Here is a 13,624-nt window from a genome sequence, read left to right as displayed (position 1 = left end):
TCTAAAGGAATAAAGAGGCCCGATCTAACCCTAGCACAGGGTCCTCCTGCCCCTCACATGTCCCCTCCCGGCCTCCCCTCCCCAAGCCCTCCGCTTGAGGTTGGTCGCCGTGCGCGTCCGAGCAGAGGGAGGAGGTGCGCACGCTGGCCTGGCGTCAATCCCGTCGGCGGATCGGCTTGTGCACCGTCTCCTCCTAGATCGGCGCCGTCTCCCGGGATGATGGCGACGGTGGCGGATGCGATATGCGGCCTGGCGGAGGAGAACGCGCCTGGCGGAGGAGATCCCGCACCTCCCGACCCGATGCCTACCGCGCCACGAACTCTTCCCGGCCATTCGCGACGCAGCTAACATCGGCTCCGTCTGGATCCCAAGGCAAAAAGGTGAGACCTCTGTATTGCCTTGGAATCGCGGTAGGTCGTGCAACCTCTTCTCCGCTCGAACGCGACATTCCCTTGCCGAGTTGCCGAGCCTTGACAGAGCTGTCTCCGTCCTGAAGCTAGCCGGCGGCGGCGCGGTGAGTCTCCACCGAGCTCCGCCCTCCTCTCCTTTCTACGCCGAGCTCTGCGTCCGCCCTCCATGTCCCTACTCACCCTAGGTGGAGCGGCGGGAGCTGGAACGCCGAGCTCTGTGTAAATGCGTTTTTTAGTCCTGGAGGACTCCCGCAACGCGACCTGCAGCAGTCCGCCGCCGGTGGCAGTGGTGAGCGCCCCCGCCCTCCTCTCTCTCTTCCCTACCGGCCCTCCTCTCCCTCTTCCCTACCGGCCCTCCTCTCCATCTTCTCCATCGAACCCAAACTCAAGGTTAACTAGGCGGGATGGGGAACAGCGACGGGAGGGGTAGCGGCGCCGGAGGGAACGGCGGCGGTGCAGAGGGATAGCCTGGCCACTACCGCATCTCTGCCATACGGGATTTCCCTCCTCCCCATTATCTTCTCTGATTGCATCAGCTAATACTCGATTTATTGTCCTGTGTGTGCTTGCTTAGATGGGGAGGAAGACCGTGAGGGATGCGTGCAAGATGTTTGTGGAGATGCACCGGTACAGCCATCTCCAGATAGACACGAGAAAGAAGCTTGTGTCTCATTTTAATATATAAATACTGTATTTTATGTTTGTACGTGACTTTATATTGTTCAAACTCAACCAAACATTTAATTCCGCGGTTTGTACATCCAAACAGGAATTGTAATTGGATGCTACCATTTGATTCTAACAACAACAACCATGCACATCCAAACGACAGAATTGAAATGAAGGCCATTTCCATTCCATCTTGGTTTTGGTATTCCATTTAAATTCAATTTCAAGATCCAATTCTGTGCATCCAAACAGAGCGTTCTGGATTTATGGATTACTGAATTATGATTTGTTTGTTGGTAGCACAAGGTAACTTATTTTTCATTTGTCCTTCTTCTAGCATGGGATTTTCGAGGAAGAGGCAGCACGACTGGTCATTGGAGAAGACGAATCAGGCACTTTTATGGTAGCTTGCACTGGTCACACCATTTGTTCATGTATTCCCTGCTGCAAATTCTATCCCATGATTGGTAAGATTGAACAGTTTTCTAGGCTGCAAGAAAATTAAATGGCATGGTCCATCCGAGCAATTTCTAGCATTTGTAGTTCTTGACACCATAAAGCTGTGATAGATAATGATGCAACATTTTCTTACACGCTCTCCCGATTGTGTTTTTAGGGAGGAATGCTATCGAGTATGTCATGGTCCATCCAACAATTTTTTTATTGGGAATTCTGTGTACCAACTTCCAACTAGGAGTGGTATTTTTTATTGACTCCAGCATGACTAAGATCTTATATTTGTGGTACAGTGTCAATCTCTCACTCTTAGAATTCGAGAATTCCTTTGATAAATTGTTGTTCTGTTGTAGTGGATATAACGTCTGCAAGTATGACTGAATCAAAATAAATATTGCTATCTGTTATTCTTCACAAGACCTGCTTAGGACTTCTATTCTCTTCTCTTACCAATACCTAAAGAACATAATTTGCTGAGAGGAATCCGGCATGGCACTGTCCTACTCTCTCATTGCTCTCTCTTTATCTCTGAGATCCTCTCCTTCTACTCTGACCCCCTCTGCATCTCATTTTTGAAGATCTTTTGTCTGGTTATGTCAGTACGAGGGACAAACGGGAGAGAAGAGAGGAGTTCCCCACCGGACATGAAAATAGATTGAGGGGCAGCCAGCGACCTGGGAGGATATTGAGCATTGTGGACCTAAGAAGGGTGCTTATCCAGGAGGGGATCTCCAGGTTGGAGCTTATGCAACCCTCTTGAACTTTAGTAAATCTTTCAATCTATCCAACATCTCTCAAGATGACCTTATGTTACTCCTATGCTTGGGGAAGATATGGAGTCTTCTGTCAGGACCAGTTGGACATCGTCGCCCCCGGAACTGATTGTCTGGAGCATTTTAGACATAAAGTTTATATAGTCTCAGTTGGCATAAACCATACTTATCAAATCCCGAGGAATACTTCTCAAGTGTTATTTATGTACGTTTTCTCCGAGCCTACAAATGTTAATTGTTTCATGATATGTGACCCCAATTTTTATTTCTTAATCTGTAACTTAGTTCAGCCATTTACGTGTAAATGTTCTTTCATGCCTGAAAAACAAATAGAGAAAACTATTCCTTACGTAATTTGTAAGTAGACACAAGGTCTTGAATAGTAGTTCATATGTTGCATGAAGAGTCGTTAGTTCAGATACATAATTTGGCAATGCAGATCTATAGGTAAATTAGAATGTGCAATGTTTATACATTTTGTTGTTGTTGGTATTTTCACTTAATTATAAAGTCAGAATGATTAAGACAATGTTACTTTTGGTGCATGTGGTACACAGTGCCGTAGCTAGCATATAGTTAATGCCTTAATGGTGTCAAATGACACCAATGGATTCTTACAAATCCTTTGTAGAAATAGTCAAGTGCTCTTGTAAGAAATGACACCACCATAGTTTAAAGAGTGACACCGATGCTATTTTGTTGTAGCTTTACGCTGATACATAGATGGTTATCCCAGTTTACTAGAAAACCGTTCAACGGATCATGAGAAGTATTTGTACAAGATTAGCATCTTGAGTTTATGTTGGTTGAAGCATTGAATGAATTTAAGAGTTTATTGGTATTTTAGATTTAAGCTTTTCATTGGTTAGTGTGTTTGCTAGGAGGTGAGCCAAGCTAATGGGTTACTAACTATATCAGATTTTCCAAGTTATTGATGCTCACAGATACTTGATGTTAGCAAGGCTGGCATAGGCGAGCTCCGACTTCAACAATGCTCTGACTGTGAGCTAGCAAGCAGCACAATGCTAAGTACAGTACATGTCCAAAGTCTCATAGAAGGTTTGTAAACAACTTTTCTTTATACTCTCCTTCTAGCTATTTATCTTAAGATCGATGCTGGACTAGAAACTGAGCACAGCCTGGGCATTTACTTTTCATCAGATAGATTTCATATCCCCCGACTGGCTCTCCTAATATTCATTATTATGAGATCATCACGCAGGTCTGGATACCACTTTGTTGAGTTTCAGCTTGTGTTATAACTTATGACGCTCAGTTTTTGTCCTTAACACGTTGAAATAAATGTGTTTTTTGGGTAAGTAAAGTTGTCGCGAAATTTTATCCGATGTTGATGAAGCTTATTATCATCCTCAGTTCAAAAATATGATACTATAGGACTTAAGATATTCCATACTATATAGGATTAGCAAATTAGCAAAGTTTTCTTGATTGAAAAGCTTGCGTCTAGATTCCGAGTTATGTCAAGCGCACAGTTAGTGGGAGTTTTTATCTACGGACAGATTCCTTCATCAAGGAAGTAACAAACAAAATGCAGGTCTCTAATGTTAGTACAGTTACTATTCTTGATTTAAATGAAGGAATATACTATAGAAGTGTAGAAGTGTGATAATTTTGATTAGTAAAGCCTTCATCTATTTCCCTATTTTTCCCTGGTGGGTTCTGTAAGATGGCGACATGCAGTGAATCTTGGTGCTCGTCAGGCTGCAACGAGTATTTGTTTTTGTCAACAACGATACCCATGGTCAGAACTTATATGTGCCATTAGCTTTTCATTTGACACAGATTTAGAGTTGCGTGCATGTTCAATTTATTTTTCACTTGACTTGTTATTCAGAGTTAGCCTTAACTTTCTGAAACAGTTTTGAACAAAATAATGTGTATGTCCACTACTACACTTTTTAATTCTTGTCAGCTGGACAACTTGGGCAACAGATTTCTGTTGCTGCCTTTCTTTTCTGCAGTTAACTTTGCTCACGGAGAAGTCGGTCCTTGTCAATCAAGGGACGCCAAATGTGTGTTAGTGAGGAGGCATCCACGTGTCATATCGCCAATGTGATGACCACAGTCTGGTGGTCACAATGGTCCGTCCACAGACATTTGCAACACCTGATGGAAGCACGACTGCCGCATGACACACAAATACAGCCATGGCGGAGTACATGTTGAACAAAGGCTCCACATTTAAATCTTTTTCATTTGTGTAAGATGTCAGCTATATATTTTACTTATCAAGCAAGAGAACGGATTGTGGTTACAAATTTAAGTTTGTGGATTCATTTGGCCTCAAGTGAAATGTTTCGAGGACAAATGGTACCCACCGTCTATATCTAGAGATCGCAAGAGTATTCTAGACATCCGAGCGGTTGTAGATATATCTTGCCATTTTGAAAACTAAGATTTGTCGTTACTTATGAACATCATTTGACACCATAACTATGATACTCATTTTTAATTTATTGACATACATTATTTTTTGTGCAAAAAACAAGACTTGTCATTTATCATGCTATAAACATGTCTTATCTTGTAGTAGTATTGAGTTTATTGGCAAATGAAGCCAGCTTTTTTTTGGTGTTCAGCATGTATCCTAATTTGGGTGGGTCTGAATTGAATTGTTAGAAATATTTATATATTCAATGGGAAAATATCAAAAATAAAATACTTAAAAACCGTAGCAACGCACGGGCATTCAACTAGTTGTCATGAATTACTAGTTTTTTATGATGATACACACAGCCAGAGTTGGTGTACACGGAACAACCAGTACACAAGGAGCCCCGAAGAGCCCGCCAGGCCACGATCCGATCACGCCACGACGGAATAACAACTGCATCACAACCCCAATTTACAATCGATAGACTTGCATCTACAATTGTTTTACAGGAGTAGAATCTCAAACTAGAGTCATTTTTACAGGAGTGGAATCTCATCTTAAACTACGTACGTACGTAGTCCTAGCTAGATCTTGGAACTAATTACTCCACGTCGATCGGGCCCTAGATGAGCCCTAGCTAGCTAGCACACGTCGGGCCCACGGTACGCTGCCTGGAAGCGGCAGCCATCGGCGTCCCTCAGCCGGACGTTGAGCACGTAGTTGGCCATCTCCAGCTCCGCGACCTTCTTCTTCATCGCGGCCGCGTCGCGCTCCATCTCCTCGTACCGTCGCTGCTGCGCCAGCACGCCGCGCTTCAGCACCGTGCCGTCGCGCTCCGCCGCGGCCGCGCGCTCCCTCAGCGCGGCGTTCTCCTCGCGCAGCCTCGCCGTCTCCGCCGTGCCGCGCTCCGCGTGCTCCCTCAGCGAGGCGTTCTCCTCACGCAGCAGCCTCGTCGTCGTCTCCGCCTCGTGCGCGGCGCGCTCGGCGGTGGCGCTCCTGATCAGTCCCAGCATCCACGCCGCGCGGTTCTTGGCGTCGTCCACGTCGGTCGCCGCCCCCATCTGCTCCATGAGGACGGCGGCGCAGCGCACGTCGTCGCCGGCAGCTGCCGCGGAGGCGAGGTGGTCCCTGGCCTGCTGGGCGCGGTAGGCGTGCACGGCGGCGTTGATGTCGCGGCCCGAGGCGGCGAAGCAGGCCTCCAGGCCGCGGGGGTCGGCGTCCGGGAACACGCGGCGGAGGGCGTCGAGCGGGTCGAACGGCGGCAAAGGAGCCATGGAGGTGGCGCAGGGCACAAAGCGACCGCGCTTGTTGGCGAGGTAGGGCGGCGCCGGGGACGGCTCGTCCAGGAACGCGGCGACGCAGCGCTTGCGGGAATCCACGGCGGCGGCCATTTCGTTGTTGGATCGGAAGGATTCGTCGAAAATGTGTGTGCGGCAGTCTTGGGCCGGCTCCAGGTACTTATGGTTGGGCGGGACGGACGAGACCGAAACGGTTTCGAACTCGCAGCGTTGAGTTTACGTCGGTGGTCGGTTCATGGCGTGTTCTGATCTTCAGTCTGGAAACCCTTGGCTCGGTTTCCGTTTCGATTGTGTGCGCCTCTCTGCGCTTGGCCCTCGGTTCCGTGCTCGGCTGCACAGTCGCGCCCGGAGTCCGTGTGACACGAAGCAGCTGCCGGCTGGCTATAGCCCTCCAGTACTTCAAGTCCACAGCGGCTCTGGTTTGATCTCTCTTCCCAGGTGAGAAAACAGGGGTATCCTAGTATCCTCTCTTCCGGTTTCACTCAAAATCATGTACTACTACTGTTGAAACTTGATCAGTACCATATGCATATGTTCCTTTGATTCTGTTCGATTCTTCATTTTGCTTCTACCAAGCAGTTGTTCTCAATGAGAAGCAAATTGAAATCCCACCTGTTTTGATCGAGGACCTACATTTGTATCTGAACGTTTAGCAGTTTAGATAAGTGTTTAGATGCTAATCTTTTTTACTACCCTGTGATCTTGCCTATACAATTTGATATAATGCTGATATTAATCACTTCACCATGCTCAAAATATCTCTCTTATTTATATCCTGATGGTTATATGGGTTGAAAGATGACACGAATCATCCGTCATTATAGACCAAGCTCACATGCCAGAACAATTTGTGAGTTTTCTGATTCATGCAAAAAAAAAAAGGTCCAGCCGTAGAACTCCATATCACTTCTTATTGGCAAATGATAGACTTCAGTTGTTACAGGTAACTTATCTTTATTTCTTTCCGGTTGTATCAATAGCTTCTATGATTTATGAATTTTCTTAATCCTTATCTGAACATTTATAATAAAATGGAACAGATTAAAGCCAAGGCAAGATTAGACATTTGATCAGTTCAAACTCTAGAGATTAAACGGAGGACAAATATTCAGAATCATTATGTTCGGAACTAGAAATCTGTAAAAGATGTGAATGGCAGTATATTCTATATGGCTTTATTGATTAAGACGTATGTTGCACGTGCAGGCTAACTAGTTGTCATCAATTAGTTTTGTATGATGATACACACAGCCTTAGTAGGATATGCAGAGGCCACAGTGGAAGCACTTCACCAAAGCGCCACTCCCTCCACTCCAAAATACATGGCATTTTAGGCACGGATGCAGTCCCAAAGATAAAACAAACAACTTTGACTGTTACTTTTAAAAGGACTAGCAAAAGTGCCCGTGCGTTGCACCGGGAGAAAGAAAATTTCGAACACTCCGGCGAGTCATCTGTGTGACACGTGCTTCTCTTATGTGCCACCATCGACGAAGGCTCATAGTTTCTGTTAATAATTGTATCACGCATAAGTTCCATATCTTCCGAAACCTCTTGGGGCCAGGTTTTCTCCCACGGATTCACTCGTGGCAGTTTTTATAGTGCTTCTCTTTTCTTAGCTGCTCTCTTGCCCTTTCTCTTCGCTCGCTGTCAGTTGTATATGCTCATGCTGCTACTCTTTTCTTAGGAGGCTTGTTGATATCCAGAGTATTTACGTATATAAATAGGGTAGAATCGATCTAAAGAACCGATGTGGGACTAATGGCATGCATGGGATACGGACGTCAGGGTCTCTGAGACTCTGCCCATCAGCGAAGTTTTGAACCGTGCTTCATGGCCCATATAAACGAAGCCTGCAACGATTTAATGCAGAGCTGGCCCGTCAACTAAAAAACTGAAAAACGGTTTCAAAACTGTTAAGATGGAACAATATGCCACGAATTTCGGAGATGTATGAAGACGTACATGATTTAGACATTATTCCTAATCAAATCACACAAAATTTTGGTTTTCACCATTTTCTCCTAGCAATCACTTGTTGAATCATTATTTCTATTCTTCGCAAAGATTTAAAAAAATCTACAAATCATATTATGTGTCATAGAGAGCCTAAATATTTAATTATAGAGGTTACAACTTACAGAAAATATGAATAATGAACTATCTCAGTTAATTAACCAAACAGTTCCATGTGGTTAGTTCAGTGCAGCAACACTGTATTTATTTAAAAAATTGTGCAGAAGCATTGCTGTGTTCTTGTTCGTGCTTTAGCTTCCTCTATAGTGTATTCAATAAAAGGCAGGTCTAATTTCTTTTACTGAGCTAGTCCATGCTATATCTGCTTGTCGCTGCTAGCTCTGCCTTACTGATAGAGCGTTCCTGCTGGGATGCTGCTTCTCGCCACTGTTTAGTCGCCTCCTCCCAAATGTCTGTATTCGCTGAAACCCAGCACTTTATCTGCAGTCCAATCTCCGCCCTATTTTTCCAGCTCCTAGCTGCAGTAGGTCTTCTGGTCATCCTCGCCGCTGCCGTTGTATACACAATCCTACGCCTCGCCTCGTCATGCGATTACTGCACGATGTCACCTCTGTTCTGACGCCAGCGCCGCGACCAAGCGGCAGATTTAATCAGGGCTGAACACGGGAGTACCACACCGCTCTCCGCATGCCCTGCAACGTCAGCGGCACAGGCCGACCTCCCCCTGATCTTCACCCGTGTGTAGGAGGGGAAGCCCGGGCCTTCGTGGAGGCGCCCGTGCAGCTGGTGGATAGATCGGAAGAGGTGGAGGAGATTGGAGCGGGCTTGGGCGCGGAAACTCGCCGATGGGGAATAGTGGAGGGAGATGGAGGCGGGGTGCCGATCCAGCGTCAGATGGATGACGGGGCATGGGGCGTCGGGGGCTGCTCCCGCCGGCGAGGTGACTTGCTCCGGTTCTAGCGGAAAGGAGGCGCAGCGGCTGGAAATTGAAGGAGGCTGCGGCGGCCGGCGGAAGAGCAGTGCAGAGCGGGGCTGGCCGCCGGCCTGCAGGAGGGTGGGCATTGTTATTTCGTTTAACCGGTATGATGGCATATGTGTGTATTATGCGATTTGGTGGGAGGGCAAAACGGTCCAAAAAAAACGTTGACGAAACTTTTTGGCAGAAACCTTAGCTCCTTTATTATTAGGTATAGATATGATAGTGCACAAATAAAAGAGTATAAATTTATAAATATTCTTGACAAATCCAACTATACCATTTTCACTTGAAAAATCATAATAATCCTCCTACATATTAATCGTTGGGACTGAAAAAGTTGAGGGCACGTTTCCAGGACACAATATATTTTGGAATGAAGATAGCATCTGGGGTGTTTAAAAGGACACCCTAAAAAGACATATATTATAGAAAAACGAAATAAAAAATATTCATAGGTGGCAAATATTCAGAGATGGGGCTATTTCATGACAGATGCCAGGGAGGCATGGGCAGATCTTGTATCAGTAGAACTTTGTCAATCAGAATTCAGAAGGATGCTTAAAAACAGATAAACAAATCGCTCTAAAAAGTGTGAATAGAGATAAAAGGAAAGAAATTTGCAGTTAAAATTGCCTAGAAAGTGGGAAGGGAAGCTCCATCCGGTTCAAACACATGAGCTCATGACTACTAAGCTTTTCTCAATTGTTCTGAAATGGCAATTCGAAGCAAGAGGCCTCCAAGAACAAAGCACTTGCAGACCACAAATATAAGCACATAGAAATAGCATGGGTTGATGAACAAGAAGAAACATATGGTTTGCAAAGGTACATGCAGTTACTTGGTGCTTTTATCTGTAACCAAGGTAGATCCTCAAACAGATGAACTACAGTTGCATACACATGTGTTAACAAAACAAGAGTGCAATGCATAGCTTATTATACTTCTGTGTACAGTTACAACATACAGAGCAGAAAGGACAAAAGATTTCTCTCGACCAAACAGCTTATCAACAGTTGACTGTGAGAACTTACTGCAGCTCCTCAGTGCCTCGACGAGTCTAGGAAGATTAACTTCATTTGCGCATGGAAAAGATGTTGTGCATCCGCTACTCAATTTACAGACTGTAGTTCGAGCAAATGCACAGGCAGTTCCGAGCAGCACAGGCATATGTACGTAGGAGCATCGCTAACAGGTTATCCACATGATTGCGTTACACATAACACCAGCTCCTTTGCAATCACATAAAAATCAACTCCTTCGCTATACTGAGAGCTTTCTCTCGACCAAATAGCTTATCAACAATGGCCACCGCGAACTCTGTCGCAGTCCCTGGAGCTCTGCTAGTGATAAGGTTACCATCGATAACAACCCTGTTCTCACAATGGCTCTGATCTGTAAGCAGGTGTGCCATGGGTGGAAATGCTGTCGCCTTCTTGCCCTACAATGATGGAAAAATCCTCTAAGTCAACTCAGCCTAAAAGTTAATGAATTAACCTCGGAATTTTGGTAGTAATGTGCTTACTGTTTTCTCTACAGGAAACAAGACGCCGTACAATCATAATGATGCACATGATGTGCATATTTTCATTAAGGTGTACAACTATATTTCGTTCAAAAAACAAGGTATACAACTATACAAGGGAGTACCTTCAGTAAACCGTGAGGCTCGAGGACATGAGCTGGGGAGGCACATATTGCACCATAAGGTTTATTAGATTCTGCCTGTTTCTTTAGTAAATCAACAAGCTTCTCTGTACTAGCAAACTTTTCAGCACCCAGTAAACCACCCTGTGTGCAACAGACACCAGTGTCAGTGAAGTACTCTCAAATGTTGCACTATACAAGAAGAAGAATTCTAGAGCTGTGTACCGGCATGACAATCAGATCAAACTCCAGTTTAGCAGCTTCATCCAACATCATATCAGCTACTAGATTAAACTTGTGGCGACGGGTCACGATTTGCAACTTATCCTCAACTGACGCAACGATAACATTTGCGCCTGCTCTACGCAAGATATCTATTAAATTTAGAGCTTCCATTTCCTCTGAGCCATTAGCCAACGGCACAAGAACCTGCAGGGGATATAAGAGAAGAAACAATGATGCATGTATATTGAGACCAATTCAGATTAAACTTCGTAATAAGAAAGTGTTAGCAATAAAGCATCATATCAAACTCTGCCATATTGACTAATGTATTTACAGTGGTCTTCAACAAATACATTCTACTCCTAGATCCTGTCCATATCAGTCAATTTCTCATACGAGCCAATTGCTTGCAAACTAATGACATATGTTTTTTTAACTATAAAATATTTTGAAAGGTCAATACAAGAAGACACACATTTAATTTAAGGCACACAACTCATTTGAATGTCTGTGCCTAACTGCCTATCCTCTTCCACAGTAACCAAATAAATACACTCATAGATAAATTATCTATCTGAAGGATTAAAATGTGCTGCTATGCACTAATGATCATTCTTAATGCATAAGAGGGACACCTTCCGACACTTGGGATCAGTGCTGCAAAGCAATGGTGATGTTGACGAGGATGTTTGCCACATGATCAAGGGCAGGGTGGATGAAGTGCCCCTATGTGACATGAATGTCCCACAAAAGCTAAGAGGTAAGACAAGAATGGGACCCTAATTGTAGTCAGTACTATTATTATGTTTATATCCGAGTATATTGTTTTATTGTCAACATAAACAAAAGGTTTGTAATCACATACATTTATTTAAGGTCGGCATACAAGGACTGCAAGAGGATAGAGAAAGCAAGTTCAGGAGAAGGCTGCACTTGATTACTCTTGCAAAAGGTTTATCAAAAGCAGAACATGAAACACAGGAGTTCCTTAGGGAAGAAAGCACAAAGCAACCCAGAAGAATGGTCATCCTTTTCTTAACACAAGTGGAATTAATTTTGTCTCATACCTGAGGTGTACTGCTGCATTTCCATTTGACCGGATTAAGTTCTTCGGTGGCATATTGAGCTCTGTCTTGAGGGCCGACATACTAAATGAGGGAAAAGAGATAGTATAAGTTCAAGTCACTGACATTGATGAAATATGAACGCAAAAGGTTCCATTATAGAGCTACCAGTGAAAACTTGATACAAATTATAGATGATCTCATTAATAGAATGGAAGGGTGTTTCAGTTAGCACATCAGATGATACCAGCGGCGGAAGTAAATATAATCCACCATACTTTAAATTGCAGGATGAAGCAATAACTCATTCAGATACGGAATCATCTGTTGAGATTACCATGTCGAAAACAGAACATCATTTAGCATAGCAGAGAGAAAACAGAGAGATGCAGGTTGCTTACCAGAGGTCCAGCAACCTCCTCCATCTTCTCTTTCCCGTATAGCTGCTCCACCAAAGCAAGAGCAAACTCAATCGACGTTCCCGGACCCTGGCTAGTCACGGCATTCCTATCGACCACCACTCTCGAGTTTGCAGGGATCACATCAGAAGGGAACTTCTCCATGAATGACGGGTAGCAAGTGGCCTGAAGTAACATAACATAGGGTATCTGTCAACACGCGCGATCCATCTTTCGAACAAAACCACAACTCCTATAACAGTCAAGATAACTTAAATGTGGATCACTAATTATTCACCTTTAGCCCTTTGAGCATGCCCCAATGCGCCAATGCCACTGCCGGCGCGGCGCAGATGGCGCCGTAGAGCCCCCCTTCCTCTGCATGCTTCTTGATCATCTTCTCCAGTACCTTGCAATCTCTAAGATTAGCCGATCCCGGCATTCCCCCCTGCACCGAGTTAACAAGCGGGATCAATTGATCAGGCCACATCAGAACAAACAAGCAATGGTCTTACCCACAAGCATCTTGAAGTTACAGAGAACGCGAACACCAATGGAACAGTAAGGCACAGACTGGGCTGTTGTTAATTCAAGAAAGAAGCAAATTTGGATGCGCAGGGAGAGTGTGGTTGGTCGGAGATGGGAAGTGACGGACGCACCGGCAGGGCGATGAGGTCGAAGGCCTCGTCTTCCAGGTCGGCGACGCGGCCGTCGGCGACGAGCTTTACCCCGTAGGCGGCCTCCACGAGGAGGCCCTCGTCCCCGGCGGGGGCCGAGGCAACGGTCGCGACGGTGACCCGCGCGCCGGCGCGGTTGAGGACGTCGGCGGTGGTGGCCGCCTCGATCGGCTCCGTGCCGTTGGCGACCGGCAGGAGCACCCGCTTGGCCGGGCCGGCGGCGGCGCCGAAGGCGCGGGAGAGGAGCAGGCGGCGCCAGGAGACGGCGCGCCTCGCCAGCGACGAAGAAGCGGCGGCCATCCGGGTCGTGTGGCGCAGTGTGGGGGCGGGATTCCTGCCTTGCTCGGCGGAAAGGTGGTGCGTTCTGGAAGTCTCGCGTTCTTGCTTTGCCTTCTTTCCAGCGAGAGTAGTTGGTTTTGGGTTGGAGGCTTGAATTGCTGAGGTCAGGGCGGAGGCAGGCAGGTGTCAGCGAGTCTTCTCGTCGCAGTCCGTCGCTATCCATTCTCTGGATAGAGTACTACTACCAAGTACTAGTGGATTCTTGCTGTACTCGATTGGTACCTTGTGGATGATCATCAGTGTTAGAGCATCTACCAAGCCAAGTGCTTTAAGTTATTAAGTGCTGCTGCTTACAGAGAAAGTGTCGCCACGTCGTCGAA

At 45.7% G+C, this 13,624-nt stretch overlaps 2 protein-coding genes across 3 annotated transcripts; one reads left to right on the top strand and one right to left on the bottom strand.

Annotated features, from left to right (window-relative positions):
- The first annotated feature begins 211 nt into the window (after window positions 1-211).
- LOC124668528 lies at window positions 212-4,727 on the top strand. 2 transcript variants are annotated; one of them, XM_047205653.1, is made up of 7 exons: window positions 212-380; window positions 985-1,037; window positions 1,417-1,546; window positions 1,696-1,822; window positions 2,136-2,270; window positions 2,367-2,513; window positions 3,253-4,727. In XM_047205653.1, the coding sequence occupies exons 1-7, from the start codon at window positions 236-238 to the stop codon at window positions 3,278-3,280; spliced, it is 765 nt and encodes a 254-aa protein (XP_047061609.1). In that variant the 5' UTR covers window positions 212-235; the 3' UTR covers window positions 3,281-4,727. The 2 variants fall into 2 exon arrangements, 1 of the variants encoding a protein (XP_047061609.1); XR_006991728.1 differs by lacking the exon at window positions 985-1,037 and having other exon boundaries at window positions 345-380; window positions 2,136-4,727.
- A 5,075-nt stretch (window positions 4,728-9,802) lies between these two features.
- On the bottom strand, window positions 9,803-13,376 carry LOC124661839 (protein DJ-1 homolog A-like). The gene is made up of 7 exons (XM_047199724.1): window positions 12,948-13,376; window positions 12,587-12,736; window positions 12,292-12,474; window positions 11,894-11,974; window positions 10,827-11,030; window positions 10,605-10,745; window positions 9,803-10,395 (listed from the first exon to the last, which is right to left on the bottom strand). The coding sequence occupies exons 1-7, from the start codon at window positions 13,263-13,265 to the stop codon at window positions 10,195-10,197; spliced, it is 1,278 nt and encodes a 425-aa protein (XP_047055680.1). The 5' UTR covers window positions 13,266-13,376; the 3' UTR covers window positions 9,803-10,194.
- Between the last annotated feature and the right edge of the window lie 248 nt (window positions 13,377-13,624).

This window comes from Lolium rigidum, chromosome 6 (genome assembly GCF_022539505.1).
Source record: "Lolium rigidum isolate FL_2022 chromosome 6, APGP_CSIRO_Lrig_0.1, whole genome shotgun sequence".
NCBI lineage: Eukaryota > Viridiplantae > Streptophyta > Magnoliopsida > Poales > Poaceae > Lolium > Lolium rigidum.
This window is presented reverse-complemented; position numbering and strand designations above follow the sequence as displayed.

Bases quoted from the DNA above. Each gene is read 5' to 3' on its own strand.
- LOC124668528 (XM_047205653.1), top strand. From the start codon at position 236: ATGCGATATGCGGCCTGGCGGAGGAGAACGCGCCTGGCGGAGGAGATC. The intron at 381-984 runs GTGAGACCTCTG...GTGCTTGCTTAG, and splicing joins CTGGATCCCAAGGCAAAAAG to ATGGGGAGGAAGACCGTGAG. The intron at 1,823-2,135 runs GTACAGTGTCAA...TGGTTATGTCAG, and splicing joins ACTAAGATCTTATATTTGTG to TACGAGGGACAAACGGGAGA.
- LOC124661839 (XM_047199724.1), bottom strand. From the start codon at position 13,265: ATGGCCGCCGCTTCTTCGTCGCTGGCGAGGCGCGCCGTCTCCTGGCGC. The intron at 11,031-11,893 runs GTATGAGACAAA...TATCCCCTGCAG, and splicing joins AATGCAGCAGTACACCTCAG to GTTCTTGTGCCGTTGGCTAA. The intron at 10,746-10,826 runs GTACACAGCTCT...TGTTGCACACAG, and splicing joins TTGATCTGATTGTCATGCCG to GGTGGTTTACTGGGTGCTGA.